General features: G+C 33.2%; 1 protein-coding gene and 1 long non-coding RNA gene across 7 annotated transcripts in view; one reads left to right on the top strand and one right to left on the bottom strand.

Annotated features, from left to right (window-relative positions):
* The window catches only part of FAR1 (fatty acyl-CoA reductase 1), a 97,020-nt gene that overhangs the window by 22,704 nt on the left and 46,676 nt on the right, over positions 1–27,640 (bottom strand). For 5 of the 6 annotated variants that reach the window (XM_031942042.1, XM_031942044.1, XM_031942041.1 and 2 more), the window contains 8 exons: positions 19,892–20,087; positions 12,473–12,648; positions 8,806–8,985; positions 6,481–6,658; positions 5,365–5,409; positions 5,140–5,258; positions 3,903–3,970; positions 2,103–2,274 (listed from right to left, as the gene is read on the bottom strand). In XM_031942042.1, the coding sequence (XP_031797902.1) occupies positions 2,103–2,274; positions 3,903–3,970; positions 5,140–5,258; positions 5,365–5,409; positions 6,481–6,658; positions 8,806–8,985; positions 12,473–12,648; positions 19,892–20,080 (1,127 nt within the window). In that variant the 5' untranslated portion in view covers positions 20,081–20,087. Of the gene's footprint in view, positions 1–1,627; positions 1,800–2,102; positions 2,275–3,902; positions 3,971–5,139; positions 5,259–5,364; positions 5,410–6,480; positions 6,659–8,805; positions 8,986–12,472; positions 12,649–19,891; positions 20,088–27,640 lie in introns of all 6 variants that reach the window. The other variant, XM_031942043.1, reaches the window with a different exon arrangement.
* LOC116419833 overlaps positions 1–27,640 on the top strand; it is a 72,177-nt gene that overhangs the window by 13,446 nt on the left and 31,091 nt on the right. The gene's annotated exons all lie outside the window — the stretch shown is intronic.

The raw sequence follows: 27,640 nt of genomic DNA, 5'->3' as shown, positions 1-27,640 counted from the left end.
TCCCAAGTCAGCCTAGCCTTCTGCTGACTTCCTATAGTCCTCACATCCACACCAGTCACTCTAGGACCACCTCCTTCCGTGTATCATCCTTTAAATGAGTCATGTGTCAGGAATCATCTCCACAACAAGACTCCAAGCTTCTTCAGGACAGAGATTGTACTATTTTTGAATCTGCTATCACATTTAAGGAAATGCACATATGATAAGCACTCAATAAAGATTTGTTGAATGATGAAAAGGACAACTCTAAATTTTATTTTTAATGTTTTTTTTTAAAGCTTAATATTGTTGCCTGAATTTCAGTGCTTTCAAAATTATTCTAAGCATTAAGATAAGCTGTTAGCAGCAGCTAAATGTCAGTTTGTAGTACTTTGAAGTTTTTACTTACCAATAATAGACTTCAACAATTATTCATTTCAGTTAAGTACTTCATGAGTGTCTACTATACGAAAGGTATACATAAACACACATATATTATATGTCATAACCTGCTCTACTGTCATTTCCACTTGCTTTAGCCTTCCAAATTGTGAGAAATGAATAAACGTGACATTTATTATTTTTATTTTTAATGTCAAGAAAAGGCATAGTGTTTTTTCCTAAGATTTGAACAATCTATCTACAAAAAAAAGGGACTCTCAATGGCAGAGAGATTATATGCCAATTTTGGGGGAGAAATAGAACTAGTTTAGAAATTCTAAGCCATTTCTCCCTCAAACATTTCAGTTTTGGCCATCTTAATGTATTTTGTTGTTTGACGGTGAACTACAGAAATGTGGAAGAGAAACCTCAGACAAATGAAATCAAAAGAAAATCACAAAATGGTTTCATCTTAGACTAATTACAGTGACAAGTTAAGTTACTTTCAGTACCTGATTCTAATGGGCACTGATTTCTGAGTATTAGAACTACATTCTACAATTAGCAATTTCCTTAAAAACACTCAAACCCTATATTTTCAATCAAAAGGTTCCATCAAAATAGAAATTAACTTAAAAAATTTCCAAATAAGCTTCACTCTATTTATGTAATAAAGGCTAAAAGAAGGTTCTGTTTAAATCTCAGAGCTTTTAATTTTAGGGGAGGGGAAGAAATGTCTAAAACAATTAAAATAAAATGGAAAATTTAAGATTTATTTTGGTTTTTAAGTTGCCATTTCTCAATCTAGAAAATTAGTCAAATATAATTACAATATTATAAGCTGAATGGGAAGAAGAAATATTTGAAGTAATTTATTCTCTAGGATAAAGTCCTAAGTACTGAAGGAAGAACTTTCACCCTTAACCCTCTATAAAAACCTACACTCCAATTTTTAGGGTGCTGGAGGGAGGGAAGGGATTCATTTTCAGCTTATAATAACAATGACAACCTTGGTGCTGGACATTTCTTTTCTTTCTTTTTTTGAATGGAATATTGAAGGGTTTATAGCCCAAAGACATGAGAACCAGAAACGGTGTCCCAATAGGCTAATTATATTCCTAAGAAATGTCCTGGCATCCTGATTGTGATTGTGATGAATTAGGTTAGTAGTACTACAGGTAAAGCCCATGCCAGCGACTTGTCGTCTCTCCAGCAAGCTTCCACCACCTCACCGATACCAAGTGTACTTTAGCACTATTCTTCTTACCACGGCTTCTGACCTGTCAACCTGAGTGCAAGATCGAGCAATATGGCAGGTACTGTGTGTCTGACACCCTTCCAATAATGAAGCAATAGGTTGTTGGAATAAAACTTAATATTGGGGCGCCTGTACACTTGGTTTAAAGGATTCATCTTGAAGGAATGATTTAGATAATATCCTGTAGGAAAAATAAGCGTCAAAGCATTTTGAATGTTGTTTGTTCCAAGAAAAACCTAAAGAGAGATCTTGAATTCAAGATGTCATGTGAATTAGTCACCAGAAGGATTGAACGGAATGGGTGACTTACAGGATGACCTCTTCATTTAAGGCAAAAGTCTTGAATTCAAGAGTCTTCTCATTCACAAAGGCCAGTGAGCCTCAATCATAAGCATGAACAAAAATACAGAATTAATATTTGTTTCAGTGTCAGCATGGGTTTCACAGTCAGAGGAACAGATAAGACAGAGCTAGTCACCATTACCTTGGGCTTCTTCCAGTAATCCTGAGGTAGATATCATACAGGAATGCTGGGGCCTTGTGGCTCACAGCAATCCAGTAATGATATAAAAGGTGATTGGAGGTTAGATTTACATTGGGCCGTCTGAAGGCCTGTTCGAGAGGATTCCTCTTGAAAGTAGAAATTACATGGTATTCTGAGGAAGAAAAGTTGTGTAACAGCTTTGGTAATAACCATGTAATGAACTTTTGAAAACCATTACAATTTTACAAGGTACAATACGTTTTACTATAGATGTCAGAATTAAATTACTGCATCCATTTTAAAAACAAAACCTTAGAGTAACTTTTTAAAAGGGGGAAGGGAAAGCATATGTCCACTGAACTCAAATAATATGAAAACTACCTCTTCTTATTAATTTTCAATATATCAAGAACTAAAAGCTCATTCTGGCATTTCTCTGAACGCTTTACCAAGGCCAGCCACGTTATAAGGTCACTTTCTATGTTGCACCTCTCACCATAGCTTCTTTCTTTCTGTTCCTCTTTCCAGTTTCTTATTACTGTACTTACTTTAAAAAGAAAAGGAAAATCATGATCTTTTTCTTGCAAATACTTTTAAATTGCCTAAGTCATATACATAAGAAAGTAAAGTCACCCAACATTATTTTATTTTTTACTTTCAAATATCTTAATGAAATATTAATATATATAACAATTTTCCCTATTATTATCTGGATATATTATTATACTTTATTTGGAGTATATATAACCTATTAAACAGTAACCTAGTATATTTCAAAATTTAAAACTTTATAAAACACTAACTGAACTTGAGTTTCAAAATATCTACCTTCATTTGAAAATTTAAGTAGTTTTAATCAAAACTGTACTATAATTTAAGAAAACCATGAGGGAAAACTTGGAAAATATAATAATATGCAATTTTAAAGTATTTATTTGAAAATAATTTTTCATTTCAAGGTAGAATTTGACCTTGATATTCAATAACAGAAAACACATTTTGCATTAAAACTGACCAAATAAAACCAAAATTTGGTTCAATTTAAGCTATAATTAAGGTACATTAATTTAAAATTGATTCATTGCTACCTATGTCCAGAGTATACTTTTGCCAACTCTTTCATCATTTTGCAGTTGAGGAAATTAAAACACAGAAAATGAGCCACTTGTCCAAGGCCACAAAGGTGTGTCGTGGCAGAGAAATGACAAGGCCCCAGATCTCTGAAGTACTAGTTTTACTGTTATTTCTACTATAACAATTCAAATTTGACTGCATATTTGTTTTGGTCTAGTTAAAAATATCACAAGATCCTAATAGAAATGAAGGTATCATCCCACTTCCCAAGTAGCCTTCATCTATTCCCATTCTGGATCTACTTTATGGAACATCTACCATCACATTGCCTCCAGCTTTCAAAGTAGGGAGCCATGCCCACTAAACTTACTCCATTCTGCCACAGCAAAGTACAGCTTGTAGTCCCAGTGAAAAAGAAAGGAGCATTACTTCCCACAAGATGGGTGGGGCAATTGTGGGAGGGAAAAGGACAAACTGGGAATTAAGGGCAAAAATGGCAGATGGGAAATACACAGCAAGGTGTAATCATTTCAAGAATTCAATCACAAAGCCTATGCTGTAAGTTTGAAATGATTATAAAAAATAAATTCTAAGTGAATAGTCTTAAGTCCTCAAGAATTACAAGAGTACATAATCTTTAAAACAATAATTAAAAACTATTCTGATCAGTAACATTAAGAATTGTTCTAAGATTTATAGAAAGCAGAAGGAAAAAAAAAATCATACCAACTTCACCCCAGTGGAAAGGATTAGTGCTGCCTGTCGTGCAGTTATATACCATGATGTTCCTTGGTCTGAAAAGTCAAAAATCAGAATAAGTGCCCAAAAAAAGAAAAAAAAAAAAAAAACTGCCAAGCCTATCCTGCATAGAACATCTTTAACTAAGTAAGATAAGTCTCTATACCTTTTAGATAATTATAGTGCCACTGTAATTCTTAATGGGCTAATCTACATTTATTAGCTGAATTACTTTAATTACTCATGAATTTCAACATCCCCAAAACTTCTCAATAGAAACTATAGATATAAACCACCTATTGTTAATTAGCTAGATTTAAGTAAATTAGAAGCTGGGCAAAACACAGTTCCAAAGTAGTAATGTCATAAATATAATATGTGGAAAAAATCAGTTAAATGATATTATAGTGAAACTTTGTGTCAGGTTTGGTTATCATGTATTAATAACACAATTATGATAGGAATATTGGTCAGAACAACTCTGTCCAATACATGTATTATTTTCTTCTGCTGCATAATTTCTCCAATGCATAATTACTTTCAGGATTAACAATTCCAAAAACCAAAGATAAGCCAAAAAATTAAGGAAATATAAGGAAGAGTATTTTAATATCTATTATCTGGGTTTTTTCTTGTTGAATTTTCATAGGCCTATATTTGGGACAAATTGTGGATTAGGTCCTCCTTTGTCCAGAATAATGTATATACAAAAAATCACCTAATACTTTGCCATTTTAGTTATAAAGTAAGCCCAGGAACAGACATTAGACCAATACTTTATAGTATAAGAAATTCTTATGTGAAAGCAAGTCGGCACTTAAGATTCTCAGTTTCCTAAGGTGTACTAAGGGGTTTAGTGATTTGCTTAATTTAATGATTTTCTTAAGGTCGGATACAGGTTTTGAAACTAGGAATTCCTTGATTCCAGAATTATTCTCCGGTGGACTCTGTTTCCTACTAAAAAAAGAAAAATCACTGGGAGAGATATACAATAGAGTAAATAAACATGAGAAAGGTTCACTGAAAGTAAAACATATCTAGAACAACCCCACTCTCAGTTTTATGTGCAATAACATAAATTCTAAAAAGTGTACTACTTTCAGAAAAAAAATTTATTTTCTTAATTTATAATTAAATTTCACATTAGTAAATCATTTCCCGCCCCCCCCCCCTTACTAGAACTGCAAATAACAACTTAATAAGCCCATACTGTCACCTCATATACCTATTAACTCCAGAATACCAGGCTGCTGCAAGACTTGTGTTGACTACTACATCTACAGGAACAAGATCTGCAAGGGCATTGTTGGAGGCACGCATTGTTCGAAGAATTCCTTTCCCTGCCTTTGAAGAAATAAAACAAACATAATGCTTAAGAAATTTAAACTCAAACTCTCTAAGAAAGGAAGAAAAAACATGTAACACTAATTAAATTTAGAGGTTTACTCACAGCAATAAAGAGACCACTTGGTCCATTAAAGTTATCGATCCATCCCTGTTAACCAAATAAAATATAATCATTTTAGAACTGAAACCACAGTCTTTCCTTTAAATATGTGTCCCCCAAAATACTTTTATGCAAACAGATTTTTATTACTTATAAGGTGCTAAAAGGAAGGAAAATTTTGTACTTGTATATTATATGGACCCCCTCTACCATCTGATTAAGAACACTGGAAACCTCTCTATAAGCTCTGAACCAAACACTATTTAACACATAACAACAATTGTACTTTCTCACACAAATTTGTGTACCATGATTACTTTGTCCCAGATATTTTCAAATGTATACTTTGTTGAATTAAAACTCATTAAATATAAATTATATCCAAGTCCAAAATTTGTATACATCTTAATCTTCATAACTGTTCTTGTGACCAAAGGAGAAAGAAAGAATCGGGATTTTTGGGGGACCAGCTATGGATAAAGGGTAAGACAGTTAAATGTTCTGGACTTCACTATTTTTCCTTTTACATTGGGATCCCAACCAGTGCTGTAGATTGAAGGCAATGATGATATAGATATATAAAATTAATTTATAAAATTCATATGAAATTAAAATTTACTTTTAGAAATGCATATCAAGCACAGGGAAAGTTGCCTTGACTGAGTCTTATTTGAATAGAATACAATGATGTTATATCCCTTACCAATCTTAATTTTTAGGGAAAGGAAAGGTTTCAATGTTGCTAATCTACATTGCTAATATTTTAATTCCTATATGTTACCCAGCACCCTAACAGAATCATAAGTATTTTATAAAACTACTTTAAAACAAGTCATTTTTATAAGGAGGCATGTTCATCACTTAGTAACTTATAATTACTTTTTTATTTGTCATTTTAATTTTTTTTTAATAATAGCTTTTTATTTTCAAAACACATGCAAAGATAGTTTTCAACATTCACCTTTACAAAGTCCTGTGCTCCTGTAATGACTTAAAAATTAAGAATCACACTACAGTTCAAAGTTTGATGAAGTTTTAGTCTATACTTCACTTTCTCATATGTAACACTTTACAATTTGTGTAAATATATCATCATTCTATATTCTAGATGTGACTTACTGGGAAAGGTTCCTTCCAACTGGCACCAACAATTGATGGCCTTACAATTGCCACATTTAGCTTTGCCCCTTCTTGCTGCACAACATATTCAGCCAAGGCTTTTGTATATATGTAAGTATTAGGTCTGTCTCCTATAAGTTTGGGAGTGATATCATTTACTAGTCCATCATCCATCCACCTAATAATCAAAGCAGTCACAAAAGAAAAAGGATTTAGTTTCCAATTTTTTTTTACTCTAAAGTGTTTTTTAAACAGTTCCTCAAACATAGTAAAAGTGAACAAATATTCCATGATTTGATTCAACTGGTTTTCCTTTGTTCAGTGAAAAATAATTTAGCCTTTTTTTCATATTTTCCTCTCGTTCCCCTCCCCTTTAAAAAAGTACTACAAAAATTCTGCAAAGATCTAGCAAAAATAACACAAAGTTGCAACATACTTAATATGTTTTGTATATGTACATATATAAGTATGTACATATACTATGTTTGAATTTAAGTGTCAACTTTAAGGTGAGACAGATTTCAATGCTGTCCGTAAATATTAGCAACATAATAAACTTTTTTTTTAAAGTTATTATGTAACCAAGCAGAAATTCACTGTAAATAATTATGTACTTTTCATTCCAAGGTTAAAAAGAAAAAAGAAATTAGCAACTTCTGCCGTGAGAAAAAAAGGTCTCCTATGTTGTGATGCATATAAATATATATGATGCTAGGGGCCTTGTTCATGGTAGGAAATCAATGAATATTCTTTCACCAAAAAACATATCTCTGTTTTCCCATAATTTAATTTATCTAAAGGGGGGGGGGGGCTTTTCCTGCCTTGTTAGACTATGTATTGAAATACTAAGAAAACTAGGATAACACAGTGCCACAAAAAGTTATATGCAAAATGGGATATTTTAAATATACTATTAAAGGAATCCTTTTGTATAATGAATAATCTTCATTTATTCTTTGTGTAGAATCACAGATTTTGAACCAGAAGGGAAGGACGTTAAAGGTCATTTAGTCTAAAAATATCAATCCAGAAAAGCCAGATAAAAATGTAATTGGGAAATACTTGACAAAATTTATAAAAATACAGTAAATATAATGTTAAATTTGTGTTTTCTTAAATCACCATGTGGTTCCTGGGGATTTGTTTCTATTTGAGTATGACACTACTATACTCTAGTTTATCACTTTACAAATGAGAAAACTGAAGCCCAGTGAATAGGTTAAGGGGGTTTTGTCCAAGGACACAGTATTAGTAAATAAGTTCATTTGGATTTCTTTTTTAAGCTATGACCTACATTCCACATAAGAGTTTGTCATGAACTAGAGTTAAAAAGTAACTTAATGGCCTTAATGTTCTCCTTAAAGTAGAAGGTGGAATTCTGTGTATGATGAGATGGAGTAAGCCATATAAGGAAAGGTATAGAATAGTTGCTTGGGATGTGTGATAGCAACCCAATTTTTATTTGTGTTTTGTTTTACTTTGTTTTCTTCTGTGAGGCAATTGGGGTTAAGAGACTTACCCAGAGTCACATAGCTAGGGAGAATTAAATGTCCGAGGTCGGATTTAGACTCAGGGCCAGTGTTCTATCTACTGTGCCATCTAGCTTTCCCGCAAGTCAATTTTTAAAAAGAAAGTGCCACTCTCAACTTAAGGTCGATGGGTTAAAGAAAACAACAGGGTCCACATTCTCAAAAGTATAGAGCAATTGATAGACAATATAATTTAAAGTCAGGAACACTCTAACAAAGTCAGGATTAACTAATAAGAAATTTTGCCCACTACCAGAAAGGAGTAAGTACTGATAACTATTACTTGTTCTATTTTCAACTTTAAGGAAACACTTAAATCTCTGTTATCAAGACTGAAGGAGGTGAAGATTTCTTTCCCTGTTCCTTGCTACCCACACTTGCAAACTACCAGGCATAAACCACAAGGTCAAAAATTAAAAGGGATCGTAGAAATCCAGTCCATGCTACATCTTTTATAGATGAATACGTGGGGCCTGGAGATTATGCGTAACCTGCCCAAAGTTATTCAGATATTAAGTAGAAAACAGAGATTAAGGATCAGATTTTCGGGCTACAAACCCAGTGTTCTTTCCTTTGTATGATACTGCCATTCTCACAAAACAAATCGTTTATGGAAAATACAGGAACATCAGTACGTATGATGCTGAGACAGATGTTCAGATTTTAAAAAAAGAGCTGGCCAAAGCACTTGATTGGGGGAGGGAGGAAGGATTTTAAAATTACTTGGGAAAAAAAAGCACATCTTTGTTTTTTATCTCTGCATAACTAAAGTTTAATTTAAAAAAAAAAGACATACTCTAGAGAATCAATTAATTTCTTGGGGTCAACAGGAGGGGGATAGACTACTTCATCGATATGCTTTCTATTGCAGTATGCATAAGCTGTTGATACATGCATGAACACTTCCAGATTCTTCATTTGCTGTGCAAGGAGAATAAGCTGTCGAGTAGCAATCACGTTTAACTGAACTGCATCTCTGTAAAGAAAATCATACAATAAATATCTAGACATAAGCAGAAGATAATATTATGTAATATAGTCAAAGAATCGTATCTACTTCTAAAAATAGAAATGTTTTCTACATGTGTCTATGTATGTCTATATATTTGTTAAAACATATTTAAAATATACAAATATGTAATGAATAATCTATTGGACTAAATTTTATCTATTTGCAGTTTAATTAAATTTATCCCATAAAATCTCACAACATGTTTCATTTTAAGTTTTCATCAGGACATTTCTTCTCATCCATATAGTCAGTATAAACTCTGTTTTTCATTTTTTTTTTAATTACACTTTATAAAGGGTTTCCAATATTCTTTATATGCTTCAAACTTGTCAGTCTTAATCAGATGATAATATCCCATTACTTGTCTATCATATGAATGTTTTTGCTAATTGTTACTATTAAAACAAAATTTTTAAATCTAAAGTTAGATCAAAAAGCAAAAATAAAAGTGGATTTGTATTAAATTGGTTTCTGTTCAAAGATCAATTCATATAGCACAGATTTAAGAATAAATAGGTGTAAACATAATATGTGAAACTAATATGCAAAATGTAAGAGTAAAAATATATAAAATTAATATACCATAAATAACATATATACATATACATAATCACTGGCTAAGACATGGAAATAAATAGCTTTACTAAAATAAGTTTGATTTAAAATGGTATCCATAAGATTAAGATAGGAGATTTTTAACAAAAGTAAGTCTCTTTAGAGTTCTAGTTATTGGAAAAGCTATATATCACTTTTATTTGCAACAAAATGGTTGTTTAAGGAATAAACTAAAAAGAAAATAAGATGGAAAGTAAAAAACTCTGTAAAAACTACTGAAAAGTCTTCTCTCCACTGATAGTGGAATCATTATATTTATACTGTAACATCCTATTTCCTAATGTGATACAAGAGGAAGTAGAAATGGCACTAAAGCAAATGAACATAAAAGGAACAAATGAACTAGACAAAAAATGATAAAAGGAATAAATGAACTAGAGAAAGTATGTAAAAAGGAGCTCATGCTAGGAGAGATAGTACCTAAAAAGAAGGGAGGATACCAAATACATAGCATTACAAAAAGGGGAAATGAGGAAATATTTACCCCTGATTTTATATATATGTGTGTGTGTGTGTGTGTGTGTATGTATGTGTGTATATGCACAAATATATATATAGATATTTACATCTACATATATAGCATTTCTTCCAAAGCTACCACAGAGTTAACTATTTTGTATTTATTCATTCAAATTTGTTTTATGAATACTTATACAGGTATTTCTATCTACCCTACTGAAATGTAAATTCCCTGAAAGTAGAAATATTTCATCCTTTGTATTTGTAGTCCCAAAGTTTGGCACACAGCAGACTGTTAATAAGTGAATGCTAACTGATTTACTGATTACATTAATTTCTGTTCATCATTTAATAATCTTACTATATTTCATCATGTTTCATAATAATCATGTTTTCACAAGGCAGTGTATGCCAATGGCCAAGGTTCAGGTGAAGCCCAATGGCCAAGGTTAAAGGTAAAAGCCCCTTAAGGTAAAGGTCAGACACCAGTATGATGAACATCACTCAGAAAGTAACAATTTCACTGAAATGACTAAGTTGTCCCTCACCACAAGAAGGAGAGGAAAACATCCTTTCTCCCCTTCTTTGTGTATTGTTAGAAGAATAATGGGTTCAGAGTAGAACATATGGATCTGAATCCTTGCTCTGCCACCAACTATGTGACCTTTGGCAATTCACTTAGCACTTATAAATCTCAATGTTTCACTAGGAAATGGGGAAAATATACGACCTACTACCTTACAGGAATTCTGGGGATCAAATGAGAATTCTAAATGATTTGTAAACATAACCTCTGCCATAAAAAATAGAAAAGAAAAAAAAAAAAAGAATTGGCAGTAACAAAAATAGAGATTTCTTCCTCAGAAGGGGTCTTGCTTTCCTTGCACTTTTATTCTTCCAAGAGAGATTGCTTTGAAAAAGTTAATTTACCTACTTAAAAACCAAGTCAACAAGCATTTCTTAAATGTTTACTATGTGCCAGCACTGTGCTAAATGGCATAAATATAAATACAAAAAGAAAGTCAGTATTAGCCCTCAAGAAAGTTTACATTCTAATGGGGTAAAAACACACACACACACACACACACACACACACACACACACAAAGAAGTTGAAAAAGGAGAGGCTGGACTGCTCAGGTGGGGACTTTCTATAGTCAGTCCATCTAGAAAGTGAGGAGTGAACCCTGGAAAGGAATAAAGACATGATTGGCTTGGACATTTTCATTAAAATGGAGTCTGTTCTGGGAAGAATCCATTAGTCAGAGGAAGGGACCTTCTGGGAGGAAAACTCCTTCCAATGTGAGAATTCAGGGTGAAGTAAACATGTTAGCCTTTTCAGACCAGTTAACAAATTTTCATCACAAAGGCCAGTATCCTTTAATTTCTCCTTGCAACAGTGTTATGCCAAACAGATGTTTTGGACTGAATTCATGGTAGAAAATCTGACCAGAGATTACTAAGGCACTATGGCTACAACATGCTTCTGTTGTACAGCTTTATGGTAATAATATTCAATATAAGAAGATCTGACCCGTTTGCAAAAATTTTGTAACAATTACTTTATAAAAACAAACAAAAATGTAAACCTTTAAAAATCAAGAAACTAGTTTACCAGCCCCTGCAAATTCTTAGTGCAGAAATATCTGCTTTGTTAGCTGCTATCACACTATAATAAGAAAAGCATTGAAACCTGGGATTCAATAGAAACAGGAGTTTGTCATTCTGAAAACTTACTGGCAAAGTGGTGAAGCAACATTTTAACAAGGCAGGTTTTCCCCCCTGCCATCTTAAGAAGAGACATCATTACAAGTAATTTAAAAAAAAAAAAATTATACTACTTAGGTTTCTAATAATGTTGGATATTTTAAAAATCTAATCCCCCCCTCCAAAAAAAAAAGCCCTGCCAAAAGCAAGTGCTATTTTCCCTGGAGAAACTTTCTGACTAAAATCAAAACAGCAGTCCTTTAAAAGAATATGGAACTACTCAAGAAAGAAAATGAAATGAATCAAGAGAACCAACAATACAATCCTCCTAACTTTTTCCATCAGCTTCCTTTCCTTCTTCATTTTACTTCTCTGAAATAGAGGGTGAAGCTTTGATCTTAGCTACGACTGTTTTTTGGTAACAGTTTTTCAGCATTTTTAAAATGAAGAAAGGGAAGGAAAAACCAACCTATTCTGAAAACATCAGAACAATGAAAACCACACAACACATCCGGCCAAGTATTGCATATAATTTCAACACACTTTCACAAAAAAAAAAAAAAAAAAAAAAAAATTAAGAAAGAGCAGATTATACTGAAGAACATTTATATTTTAGCCTCTATCACAGAGTTTTAAAAGAAACTGCCAAAATGAATAAATTTCAGACTTACCTTAAATTTTCATTAAATCTGACAGTAGCTGCACAGTGGAATATGATATTAGTAGAATCTAAGATGATCTCTTGGTCTTCTTCAGTAAGGGCCAGTTTCGGCTGCGTCAGTTCACTGCTGATTGCTATGATTTTTTGTCTAAATTGTGGATTTTCATCCCTCAGTCTGTCAAAAAGCTGTATTTAAAAAAAAAGGGGAAATTAGGGCTACAAAACATTGTATCTTAAAAAGTTCTTTGCAAGAACAGATCCAAAAAATAAAGCCTCCAAAGATTTCATGATATAATTAGGCAGATTTAAGTAATATTGGCTTACAAGAAATGGACTTCAAATACAAAGGTTAAAGACATCAAAAAGACACTACCACCACACCACAGAAAATCACAGGGATAAAAAAGTCTGACACTACTTTAAAATGCTTTGTCACTATACTGGGCCAGCCATTTTTGGACAACTTACCAACCACCCTCTGTCTTTCTCCTTTTTTGTCTTCAATTTATACTAAATTTGTTAGCTTATCACAACCAAAATAGACAACTTCTTCACTATGAAAGTGAAAACATTTTCATATTCCTAGCTAAAGTGAGTCTGGGACCTCTTTCACAAATTCCTCCTCCTTAATCACTATCAGTTATCTTCTGAAACACAGGTCCTTACACCATATCAGCTCCATATTCAATATCAAGTGTTTTTCGTTTATCTCCAGGATCAAATATAAAATCCTCTGCTTGGCAATTCAAATTCCTTCGAAACTTGCTTTCCACCACCATGTACATATTTCTGGTCTTCTTATACCTTTGTATACTTTGATCAAGTGATAATGGCTGCTTCTACTATTTCTCAAACAAAACATTTCATCTCCAGAATCTAGGAATTTTTACACACACACACACACACCCTCCTCTAGAAAGCTTTCCTTCCTCATTTCTACTATTTAATTTCTTTCAAGATCCATCAAAAATCCTACTGTCTAGAGAAAATCTCTCACTTCTTAATACTAGTACCTTCACTTCAAGTGAATATTACCTATTTGCTCTATATCTAACTTGTTTGTACAGTTATTTGCATGTTGCCTTCCCTAACCCTCATTAGATTTTGAACTAGGTTAAAAGCAAGGATGATATTGTCCCTTTCTTTGTAACCAGAGCTTAGCACTGTGACTGACACAGAAAAAGTAGTACATACATGATTACTGACTATGGGACTTGAAATCACTTCTATTTCTCATCCATCTCATGGCTTTAAACTCAAATATCTAATGAATTCTCGTTGATTAAATGATCACTTCTATACAAAGGAAGTGAATGATCTATAGAGAATCTATATATAATAAAGAAATAATCTATAAAGAATTTAGAAGAGGCCTTAGAGATATCCTATCTAATCTCCGTTTTTCAGATGAGACAAAAATACCTCCAGCTCCAGTTTCTCACTGACTCTATGCTTTCAAGTTCTAAATGCTTGTCAGACTAGCTCACATGAATACTGCACTGTTACTTTAAAGACATGTCCCCAAACTTATCCTTAGCCAGTTGGCTTCCCTTCAAGAAAAAGATGGCATTTGAGCTGGACCTTGAGGGAAGGGCAGAATTTCAATACAGTTTCTGGGGAATATTATTCCAGACAAAAGAAACAATTTGAAATGGGCACATAAGCAATTATGAAGTATGGTTATCAAACGTCTTGTACCATCGTACAACATTCCAAAAAGGTTTTTCCACATGAATTTGCACAAAACATTTAATTCAGAAGACATCAAAAAGGTTTTTCCACATGAGTTTGCATAAAACGTTTAATTCAGAAGACCCCTTTTCTTTCTATAAATTTATTTCCATTCCGCCAGCACTCAATCTAATTAAACGAAAATGTTTAGATTCCAGATATTTCTACTTAATGACAGATACAAAATAAAATAATTGTCACAGTTAAAATTTGATTCAACAGTAAAATGGCTCATACTGATTAATGTAATGCCTACTTCTCTCTTGATCCCTTAAAACCAAAAAATGCCCTTAAGAGTTCTAGAATAGGTTCTTCAACAAAAACAGAAAAGCCAAGAGTTCAAGCAATTGGTAGGGTAACATTTTAAATAGTAAATCTGGTCTAAATTTTACCAAACCTAGAAGTAAACCTTTCATGTGCAGAACAAAGCTATATCTTTGTTTTACAAGGTAATAAATATTAACATGAGAAACATTTAGTAGGTAACATAGTTGAGGAAGGAAAACATCTCAGCATGTTGTGTTATTTGTTTGTGACCTAAAATGATCCTACTTCCTTTCAGCAAAGTCAAACTATCCTAGAATAATCTGACAAAAAAATATTACTATAGTTTTAAGCTATGAGCAAAAGTCACTAAATCCTGCCTAACATCTAAATCTGGCCAACTAGCTGCTTTTATGCAGCCTGGGAGCTAAAAATGGCTTTTAATGCTTTTCAATACAACTTTATTTTAAAATATAAAAACCATAGCTTTGGATTTCAGGTTTGGAACTGTAGTTTGCCAACTATGCCATTGAAGTTTAACACCGCACAAAGACTTTTGAGGCACCCTGTACATTAAAGGGCTTTTTATAACTATTCCTTTTCTCTCGGCTCTGGCAGAATTCTACTTCAGTTACTAACAAGAGAGCTGAAATTGAGTTGCTAAATTATAAAATGCAACCTCCCAGGAACCTCCTACTTCCAGCCAAGAAAAGCAAGATTCATGCTCTTTCTAATTCAAAGTTGCATTGATGAGTGATGATCATCCCATCCCTGGGAAAATCACTTCCTCTCTCTGTGCCTCAGTTTCTTGTGTAAAATGAAAAGACCGAATCTAAAGAACCTGTCGAGTCTGTTTTACTAATCCTACCCCAATCTCTCTGCTGATCTTCCATCTCCCAACTCCAACTACCCTTCAGACACCTCAAAGAAGATGTCCAGAGAAATAAATATTAAAATCAAATATATCCAAAGTGGAATTCATTTTTCTTTCCCCCTAAATCCAACCTTTCTCCAAATTTTTGTACTGCTAAAGGCACCATAATTCTACCAGTCTTACAACGGTAGGCATCCTTGCCTCCTCACTCTCTCTCACCTCAGATATCTAATCTATTGCCAAGACCTCCCAATTTCACCTTTGTAACATCTCTAACATAAGCTTCCTTCTTTCCTCTGACACTGTCACTACTTTGCCCTCATCACCTCATGCCTGAATCATTGAAATAGTGTGCTGATAAGGGTGACTTTAAGTTTCTCACCATTCCAAACTCCAAATGGAAATTCAGTTGCCAAGGTAATTTTCCTAAAGCTCAAGTCTGATCTTATCACTCCCTCCCAATCTGCCTCCCCCCCCCCAAAAAAAAAGAAACAGCCTAAATTCATGGTTTCCTATCACTCCCATGATAAATACAAAATCCTCTGTTTAGCATTCAAAGCCTTCAAAGCCCAACAAACATGTACCTTTCTTTTCTAACTTTCTTCATCTTACTTCCACCAATACAAACTCTTTAATCCAATGCACTGGCATCCTGGCTATTCTACCTGCAAAATACTCCATCTTTTTTGACTCTGGGCATTTTCTGGACATGTCCCCTGAGTTTGCAATGCTTTCTTCCTCATCTATACCTACTGGCTTCCCTCTTTCTTCCTTTAAGTCCTAACTAAAATCCCACCCTCTAAAGGAAACCTTTCACAAACTCAATTCTAGTGCCTTCCCTCTTTTAAATATTTCCCATTATACTGTATATATAGTTTGTGCATATTTGTTTGCTTTTTTGTCTCCCCCTTTAGAATGTGAACTCCCCAAAGGCAGAACTGTCTTTGTGCCTCTTTTTTTTTTTTTTTTTTTTTAATCTCCAGTGAGATTAGAATCCATAGAGTCTGGCATATGAAGGCACTTAATAAAAGGCTTACTGACACTTTAGTTACAAAATAAAACCTCACCTATTTCAGCCATTATTCTTCCTGATGATACCACATACTAAAGTTAAGAAATCATCTTTGATTCATTGCTATTTCTCACCTCTTAAAGCTATAATCCAAGCCTCAATTATCTAACTCTACTAGATCACTTACACTGGATCTCTTAGTCTCTTTGCCAACAGTCCACCAATTCATTCTGTATACTACTTCCAACATAATCTTAAAATACTGCTGTCTATTAATTTACTCAAAAGATTCTAATGCAACCTCCATTGATTCCATAAGATAAAGTCCCAAATTTACTTCCTAACATTTAAGGTCCTACTATTTTATCAACATTCCTATTCCTCCCCACCATAAACTTACCATTCTTATTTCAAAGTGACCTCTTCCTCTCTAATACTAGTTACTTCCTAAATGAAATGCTCTTCCAAACCTAATCAACTCCTACCAATCAATATTCTTTCTTACTCTCTGAAGCCTTTCATGATCATTTCTTCAACTATATCATTTTCTTCCTCCAGAACCCAAAATAAAAGAATTAGAAGAGATCTTAGAAATCTTCTAATCTAACTCCATCTTACTCCCATCCTTATCCTACTTTTGGGAAAATCTGATAGGCAGAGGCATTAATTAACATGTCCAAGGATCAATGACCAAATAATAGTTGAGCCATGGTTAGTACAAGATTGTTCATTTTCCACATTTGAGGTCCTCAAACTTCAAGAGAAATAAAATTACAGAATTTGAGGGAGAAAGGCATCAACCATCTTATTATGCAGAAAACGAAGGTCCAGAGAAATAATGTAAATTTGTAATTTACAATAAGTGAAGGAGCACAACCAGGTATTTTGACACCTTTTAATTAATATGACAACTATTTCTCAAGCACCTATAATATGCAAGATATTCATGATACCAATGTGTTTAAAAAAAAAAAAAAAAAAAAAAAGCCTGTTTTCAAGGTGCTCCAGTGCTATTATATCGAGACATAATCCAAGGTTTTTTGTATAGTAGGAACAACCTGGGAAGGATAGCAAGAGGAAATAAAGTTATATTATTATGTTAGCATATAATAAATTCAAATGAAAGATATGGATAAATCTTTCTTCATATTAACTTCATATTAACTATTCAACTATTCATTTCACTAGTAGTGAAAGAGGAATTCAAGATTTTTGGACATCTACTAGAAGACTTAATCTGCTAGAAGTAAGGCACCTAATACAACTGTTAGCAAGTGAAGAATTTCTCTTTCAATAAGAACAGAGATGCTCTATTCTAAATTTAATTCTGACCAAAAAAGAAGCAACCAATGAAGGATTAGGAACCTTAGGAAAAAGTGACCATGTTACCCTAGAGTTCATAAAAGCCAAGAAAAGAAACATTAGGCATGAGTATGTTAGAATATATGAAAATATATTTTGTGAAAGTTGACTTGAAGCTAACTCAAAACATTTATGAATCTCAACATTTAACAGACCATATTATAAAGAAAAAACCAATAAGGAAGAAAAGAGAAAGGCATTTACAAAAATTGGACTTTAAGATTAAAATATATATATATATATATATATATATATATATATACACAATATATATATATATACACATTCATACAGCATGCTAGTTTATAAAATACTTTCCTCAAAGATGAATATGGCCTATGAAATAGACCAAAACTTTTAAAGAACATATTTAAAGGAAGAAAGGGAATATAAAAATTCAAGGACACTAACTTTGTAAATTATAGGACAGACAAAAATATTAATCAATATTAAAACTCTGAAAATTCATTATATAAGTTGATCTTTAAATCTGGGAACTGAGGTTAAAAATCATCTTAAAAATATATGATTTGACTTTTACAGGAATGTTTTGCATAACTTCACATGTGCCTTCTCAATTCGAGAGGATATAGGGAAGGAGAACTCAATGTTTTAAAAAACAAATGTCAAAACTGCATGTAACTGTGGGAAAATAAAATATTAAATAAGGGATAAAAATTACATGATAATCAAAACATTATAAATTTATCTGAAATATTCTCATAAGCAAATGATAATTATAAAAAAAAAGTCAATTTAGTTCACGTTTCAGAAAGATGGTAGTGTTTTGGGTCTGCTTAAAGGAATGAAAAGCATTTTCTGTTTCAAAACACTTCCTATTTAATGAAGTTATGTATAATGAATTAAATACAACCAAAGGATAAGCACATTCTATTACTAAAACTATACACATGAAGACAACTCTAAACAGCAAAAGTATGGGAGGACAGGGTAGGGAATCTTATATCTTTCAGGCCTCTGTGGCACTGTAAAGAATGGCTCCCTAGATGCCTAAAAAAAATTGAAACACACTAAATTCAACCATCCTTAAGGATACATTGTGCTCTGGATATAAAGATTTTCCCCACATAACTAAAACTTAATTCATTAAAGCTAAAACTTTTTTAACCCCATATTCTTCAAAAATATCTTAGAAATAGTATATAGGAATTATAATGTAATTTTTTCTTTATCTAAAAGCACCATCGTTACAAACCACATAAATGACCCACAGACCATTTATTATTTTATCAATGTTAATCTCCTCCAACATGACTTTTTCTGCTGTTCCACCTTACCACTGTCTGTAGCTTTGTTTGTCTATCCCAACCTCTACCATTTAACCTCCACTGAATTAAATCTCACCAATTCTGCTGTTTTCCATTCCCTTCTGGGTTTTTTTTTTTTTTTTGGGGGGGGGGGGTTCTTTCTTATTTCCTATCTCTTTTTTTCCCTGAAACTTCTTTTCAATTTAAGAATTAGTGAGACCTTGTTTAACACTTCTCACCAATGATGACTCTGTTCTTCAAATCTGTTGACTGAGCCATCAATTCATGTCTTCTTTGAACTTTGTGGGATTTCTCAAATATTTTCAATACTGTTCAGAGCAGCTTAATTTTTCCCCCTAGATTATCAATGTTCCCTGGGGTTGAGATCAGAAAGATGACAGCTTGAAAATTAAAGTATTACTGCACACTTTCAAAGAGTAACTTGACAATACAAAAAACAGATATCAATGACCTTTATAAAAAAAAGGGGGGGAAGGGGGGGAAATGGACATACTTCCAAACAAAAGGAATACTGACAATGCTTATTATGTATTTAGTAGGTGCTCCCAAAACATATTAAAATGTTTTACTATTCTTCAAAATGCTTAAATGCCTTGTATCAAAAGAAAAAGTGTTTAATACTACTATTTTTCAAATTAGCCTCAACAGTTAGAAATTAACATCTTTCCAAACAAAAATCTATTCTTTAAAAAAGTACTCATACTCGTGATTAATAACTATTCTACTTCTCAGCACATTTTGAATATTTTAGTGATAAACCCACACAGTTACTTCATGCTAAAAGGTTTCGAGAGTTCTGGCAAAGTGCATCCCCCTCTTTCTCTAATACACAAAGAAACATTTTATAGCTATGTATTATGTAATATACATTTTCTACTGATCATTTTCTGGACTTACCTTGCCACTAATCACCTCCTCCACTCTTTCCTGTGGAGTCTGGCCAGCTTTTTGTCTCACTAATACGTACACTGAATTCACCTTAGGACAAGACCGAAGTAATTTTTCGAGAAGCACTTTCCCCAGGAAGCCAGTGGCACCTGTGAGTAGGACATTCTTTCCTTCATAGTATTCTGGAATTGAAACCATTCTGTCCCTAGGGAAAATAAAGTAAGCACTCATAAGCAAAATGATCTTATTATTTAGAATTTGTCTAATTAACAAAAACTGAATATTAAAACAAAATGAAAGAGCCTCATATATCTCAGGATAGTAACATGGACTCAAAGAATAGAGAAATGGAAGAAACTTCCTCTACTCATCCCACCCATAAGGAGTCATCCAGCCTCAGGTCTAAGACTTTTGGTGAAAAAAAACCCTTTCCCTCCTGAGGAAGTCCATTTCACTTTTGGACAATTTTTATTGTTTGGAATTTTCTTTCTTTCTATAATGATGAAACCTCTCTCTCAACATCTTCCACCTACCTTCTGAGGCCAAGTGGAAAAAAATGTAATTTCTCTTCCTAAAAAATAACATTTCCAAAACTTTTGAAGATACATAGTCGACGCTAAGTAAATGCTGATTGAAAACTATCATGCTTTCTTTAAGTTTTCTCTTCATCAGGCTAACCATTCTTGGATCCTTCAAATCCTCAGAGGAAAAGAGCTGAATTTGGAGTTAGAGGACCTGGTTTCAAAAGATGCTTCTGCCAAATACTTAAGACAATTTACTTTCCCTACTGGGGCCAAGATTTCTTCAAATGGAAATGAAACAACTGGCCGAGGTAAATTCCAAAGTCTCTTCTAACTCCATATCTATGATGCTAAGATCCTGATGGTCTTTATTATCCTAGCATGCATCCCTTAGATCTTCTTCAATTCATCAATAACCTCTTAGTCTTTAGGCTCCACAATGACAAGGACTATAAATATTTTCTCTCAAAATTCCTTACCTAAAGCAGTTCCCTAATGTTTTTCTTTTTATTTTTTTTTAATAAAAATAAGATTTTTTTAAAAAAAATCTTTTTTAAAAAAATAAGATTTCGGAGAGTTTTCCAAAGAGCTCCATGCCTCCTTTTCATTAGGATAAAATTCTTTAGTTGTAGGCCAAATCCTATTATTATAAACACTAAAGGGATTCAAATTCAATTAATACTTTAGATATTTTAAAAGAAATGCTATCATATAAAAAGTTACTTTCTGGATATCATGTAAAAATTTGATTTCTGAAAGATTATTTAAAACTCCTGGTGAAGTTATGTGTGTGGATAAATTCTATTAACTATTTTTAAAACAATTCTATCTATGGAATATCTGAATTATTTTTTTAAATTAAGAGAATACTAAAAAATTACTTTTATGTGACAAATGTTGCCTTAATAACCAAAACATGGAAAAATAAAGAACCACAAAGCACTTATCACTAATGGATATCAATTCAATTATCTAAAATAAAATCCTAGCAAAAAGATTATAGTAATATATAATCAAAAAAGTATACACCATGACTAGGACAGATTTATATAAGGGAATGAATGCAAGGATCCTTCATCACAATTTGATAAGATCAGAAATGTAGAGCTGACAGCGACCTTAGAAACAATTTAATCCAATTACCTCATCTTACACATAAGAAACCAGAAGTCAAGGCTGGCTAAGTGATTTGCCCAGGGTAACATAATAAGTGGCTGGGTCAGGATTTGACCCCCAATACAGTCTCTAAAATACAACATTTATATAAATGAATACAAAGAGAAGTAAGCAGGACCAGGAAAATAATTTATACTATTAAAGCAATAGAAAGGGAAAGAACCCAAAGAACATTAAAAAAAACATCTCCCCCAAGGTTCTTTGCAGAAATGGGGAGTCATGAAGGTGGATCACTATATAAACCTTACAGAATTTTTTGAAGTGTTTGGCTGAATCTATTCTTTTTTATTATAAGTAAAGGAGATGGTAAATAAGGGATGCAATGGGAATAGAGCTTTTTTAAAATTCACAACATAAAAAAAATTAGTAGAGAACTTGATTGGATGTTTTACCTAACTATGGCTGAAAGAAAACTCTAAACAAATCAAGGAAAACAGAAGGACCACAAAAAATGAAATAAATAACTTCAATTACATGAAATTGAAAAGCTTTTGCAGAACCAAAATCAATATAGCTACAATAGGCAAGAAGACTATTGACTGGGTTGATGAAGGAAGAAGGGAAGACTTTTCCTTATAACCTTCTAATGACCAAGATATAGAGGTTTAACAATCATAAACATGAAAAATAAGAGACATATTCTAAATGGATAAGTGGTCAAAGGATATAAACAATCTGTTCTCAAATTATCAAATTATAATTATATTTTAACATCACTCCAAATCACTAATAAGAGAAATGTAAATAAAACAATTCTGAGGTTTTACCCAGGAAATTGTCAGAGGACAAAAAAAAAAAAAAAAAAAAAAGAAAAAAAGAAACAAAGAAATAATGATCCCAAGGAAGAGAAACAATTATACACTTATCTAGAGTTTGTTCTTCCAAATCTCTGAATCTTTTATAAATTTTTGTGGTGACTTTAGAACTGTGGTAGGACTTTTGTTATATAGGAAAAGATTAATAAAGCTGAAAAAATAACGAGTTTGGCAGCATTCTCTTGACAAGAGTTAACTGCTCTTAGAGAATTAACTATAAAAATCTAAAAATTAGCATCCTGATTTCAGAAGACTCAGAAGTGCAGGTGATCCAAAAGGCATTGGAAAAAAGTGAAGAGTAGGCACGAATAGGTTGCACAGAGTGTAAAAGAGATTATCTAAAACATATATGAAAAGGAAGTGTCAGTCTTATAAAGAGAATAAGGTACAAATAAATATGGAACGTATAAGAATTGACTGTTCTCAAAAATTTTAGACTCAAAACAATGCTTCCAACATGTTAGGCAAATCATCTATACAGGAGTTATGCTAAGACATATACAAGAACTGCACAAGTTTGGAAGGCATGAATGAGCTGCAAGTGGGATAATAGAAAGAATAATGCAAATGAGATTCTTTAAGAAATCTTAAGAATTATAGTGTATATTTTTACCAAGTTTAACATACATTGGATTATATGCCATCTAGGGAAGGGGTGGGAAAAAGAGGGGGAAAATTGGAACACAAAGTTTTTCAAGAGTCAATGTTGAAAAATTATCCTTGCATATGTTTTCAAAATAAAAAAAAACTTTGGGGCACTTAGGTGGGATAGTGGATAAAAGACCAGCCTGGAAGTCAGGAGGACTTGAGTTCTAATGTGATCTCAAGACACTTCCTAGCTGTGTGATTCCAGGGCAAGTCACTTAACCCCACTTGCCTCAGGGGAAAAAAAAGAAAAGAAAAAACTTCAATTAGAAAAAGAATTATGGTATCAAATTCATCACCTTAATTTTATTCTGCTTAATTCCAGAGAAGTAATTTATCCTAGTTCTATTTTATCTGCAACTTCTACACAATATGGAATCCCTCTATTATAATAAGCTAGTAGATTTGCATTATGTGTAAAAAGGAAATAATAATTTGCTTTTTCTTGGTTATTCTATTTTTGGCTCTGAGTTAAAAACAGGAAACAGAATGCAAACAGTAGAAAAATACCATACTAACAGTTCTCAAGAACCAGGTACTAATTTCAACTTCCATTTTCACTAGCCTCTTACTTTGAGCCAAATTGCTTTAACTGAGCCCCAATTTCATCAACTCTAAAATAGGGTGGGAAAAGGTAAGAAGTGAAAAAAAAATGAATTCTAAGATTTCTTCTAGCTTTAACATTCTATGATTCTATCATCTGGAAAATAAAGTTATTACCTGTTCTATCTAATTCACAAAGCTGTCATAAGGAGCAAATGAAATTATAGATTTCTATAAAATACTATGCTCAAATGGATAATGAATCTCCCTTCAACAACACAGATAACAATCCTTCCAGATCTGACCAACTTCTGAGACTTTTATCTATGCTCCCTCAGAAGTTAGCCACAGGGGACTGATCAATTATTACTTATTGTTATGACATTATTATGGTCATGCATATCAAGTTAGCTGATAAAAAAAAATCATAGAATGATGCCAAAAATTTATACTGAGCATGCATTCTATAGTTTTCAGAATTTACTCTTTTCAATTATGAAAAGGCAGCTTCTGTTCACTTATCGGATTCAGTATCCTGTTTCTTGTGACTAATTTCTCAAAACTGAGTCTGGTTAAAATCATCAATAACAGGTTCTTCAATTCTATATGCAATTCCTTTCAAAAGGACAAATAATTTGTTTCCACAGAAACAGTCATTTAGAGCAGCCTTGATGCTTTTTTCTTTTCTCTTATCTTCAGTTTTATTGTATTCCCTTTTTAGAATGCTTGTTGTTTGTTGTTCCCTTTCCACTCTGAACAGTATGACCCTTATTTTGAACACAGTTCAAAAAGAAAACCCTTTTTGTTTTTCTCAGCATTTTTCCAAGCCTCAGCTTATTAACCTTTCCAAACATTAGTCTCATAGGTTTGTATTTTTGTTCTTCCCTATAAACAGATTATCCATACATCCAAGTCCTTTGTGTATAGAGAGGTAGGTTGGTATAAAGAACAGAACTGTTAAGGAAGACCTGAGTTCAAGAACTGCCTCTGATATAAAATGGCTTGCCCGTATGATGCTGAATAAGTCACATGACCTTACTGCTTCAGACTAGATTAAGGAGCTGCTGCTGTAATTATAGATCTGCATTGGAAGAACAGGTTTTCTACTAATCCTGATTTAATCTCTTTGCTGAACTCCAGTCTGCTAAACACCTCAAATTCAACATGTCCAATACGAAAGTCATTTTATTTTCCATAAAATCTATACCTTTCTCAATATTCCCCTACTTCTGTTGATTGTACTACCATGGCATCCAGTTACACAGCCTTAAAATTATGCTTGATACTTCCCTCTTGTTCAATTCCAATATCCAATCAACTATTAAGTTTTGCCATTTTACTCTCTATAACATCTCTCAAATCCTATCTATCCATTCCTTTTATCCTTTTACATAGTCAGGACCTTAGTTCGTTCATGGTCTTATCACCCATTGTATGAACTATGTGGTAACTGCCTCCTACCTGATCTCCCTTATCTTTCATCTCCTCCTTATTTAATTAATCCTCACTATCAAACCAATTAATTTGTTTTAACACAAATATGACTATATCACCCCCTAACTAAAAATCTTCAGCAGTTCCACTGAATATAGGGGTAAAAAATCCCATAAAATCCTAAACCTGACTTTAAAACCTCTTTACAATCTGGATGCCAACTATCTTTTTAAGTTTTCCCATATTTTCTACTTCAGTCAAATTAGAATTGGGTTGTCAGAAATTCTTTTTTATAGAATTTTCACAGACCAATTTGTTCATGAATTTGGGAAATAACTCATATTAACTTATATAGGCACTCATAATAGGTACACATTTACAAAATATTTAGTGAAAAGACTGATCTTTTTACAAACTGCATAAAATGTGCAATCAATTCTCGACATTCATCAGTTTAACTCTGGCAATTTCAGGCATTCTCATGATTTTATTATTAACCTCAATTTCACTTTCAATACTGGTGGCTCTGTACAATAGAGGGGGGAAAATGAGAGGTACAATGTGCACAAGTTTGTGGGACAACTGGTACCCAACTGGGTGCTCCACTGGTCTTGTTCACAGTACCCTCCACCCTTTGTAAAGAGCTTCCTATAGAGTTGCTGCATATTTTCATTGTTTGCTTTTAAAACTTATAGCTAGGCCCCCAAAGCACAGTGCAAGTCCTTTGCAAAGGGATTCTAATTCTAAGTGTTTAGTCAGTGCTATGGCTTAGTAAGAAAATAAAGGTGTTAGATAAATTTTATAGCCAGAATGCCTGCAGCCACTGTAAGCTGGAAAAAATTAGTTTTTGGTCTTCAAGAAACCTAACTCCCTATTTACCATATGTATCAACATTTGCATTTTTTATTTTTTTCCGGTTTTCTAGGAATGCTACTCTCCCCTCCTCTCCCACACCCCTCCAAAGTTGAGGATTAACTGTAGCAATGTCCCTCCCACATTTCCTTTCCTCAATATCAAATATCAAAAATATCTTCAGATTTGTTCCCACACTCCTCCTTTGGGGACTTTATCAAATCCTTTCAGTACCACTGCAAACATGTTCATATTTTTCCTCTGAGTTTCCTCAGTACATTTTTCTGACTCTTTTTCAAATTCAAAAATTCTATAAATTGTATTTTACTTTCTGGTTCTAAGTGGAAACTACTACGGCATATTTTGATAGCCACATAAAATATCACTGCTAAAGACCATTAAGACTAGTTTGCACTCTAACAGCTAATAGGTAAAATGAGTCTTCTTTCTTACAGTTTCAGTTGGATTCCAGTGAAGACTTTGGTGACTTCTGGTTTTACTATTTTACCAGATATCTGCAGATGTCAAACAACTGTGATAATAAGTCTTAAGTTGGAAGTGACCTTCATCTAATACAACTCCCTCATTTTATTTATTTATTTTAGGTTCTTTTTGTCTGTTTTTTTTTTTTTAAGGCAGTTGAGTTTAAGTGACTTGCCCAAGGTCATACAGCTAGTGTGTAAGTGTCCTGAGTCCGGAATTGAACTCATGTACTCCTGACTTCATCGCCGGTGCTTTCCACTGTGCCATCTAGCTGCCCAACTCCCACATTTTATAGGGGAGGAAACTGAGGCCCAGACAGGTTAAAATGACTTGCCCCAAATCATACTATTAATCAGCAGAGCAGGATTCAGACTCATCAGGATTGACTGAAAATATCACTCAGTGACTGACAATTTCATTCTTTCCCCTGCACTCAGAATACTTTACTACTGAATTACTGGAGCAGTAAGAATCAGCAATATGGTGTAACCAGAGAAATTCCATCTTTTAAGCTACCACTGAAATTAAGACTATTAAAAAACTTCTTCCAAACAGAAGACAGTACCATAGGAGCACTTTTTTCTCTCTCGGATAGCAAAATCGGATGGTCTTGACTTGCACTGGTTTGTCCCTTCCCCAGTCCATCTTTATTAGCAAACTACCTGCTACCACTACTCTGCTTGACCTTGAGTCCTTTCAACTGAAATAAGATAACCGGAGAGGATACAAACTTTCCCCTTCTCTCCTAATCTGCTGGGGGTAGGGGAAGCAGACATGGGGCTACAACTCATCTTCTAATACTTTTAAAGGTCTAGTTATTAAGCACTATGGGAAATTAAAAGCTTGGAAAATTTACAAGTATATAGAAGTGCTGAGAATCCTGAGAATCCTTTAAGAGGAAAAAGGCCTTAATATTTCGTAGTCATCCTTCTCTTACAAGACTGAACAAAATCTTTTTTCCAGATCTTGTATTCTATAATTTGGTTCGCCTCAATTCTGCTTGGATAAGACACTGTATCAAACTCTAGCTTTCTAGATTGGTGAAGCTATTTCTCCAAAGATTCCTCTTAATGTGGTGTCCCTTGGGTGTCAAATCTGTAGCTCACTACTGGCAAAGTCACCTCCCCTTCATCTTTCTGGTCACCTCCATATGTGTAAGTCTTAGAACTCATCCCCGATCTGGTTGCTTTATCTGAGAAATTCAAAAGAGAGGCAAAATGAAACTGTGGCTTTACTACTTTCTATCACAGACTCTCATTAGTATCATTTTCTTTCTTTCTTTCCTTTTT

The sequence above is a fragment of the Sarcophilus harrisii genome, chromosome 6 (genome assembly GCF_902635505.1).
Source record: "Sarcophilus harrisii chromosome 6, mSarHar1.11, whole genome shotgun sequence".
NCBI lineage: Eukaryota > Metazoa > Chordata > Mammalia > Dasyuromorphia > Dasyuridae > Sarcophilus > Sarcophilus harrisii.
Note: the sequence above shows the minus strand (reverse complement) of the source record. Positions and strands in the feature narration are given on the sequence as shown.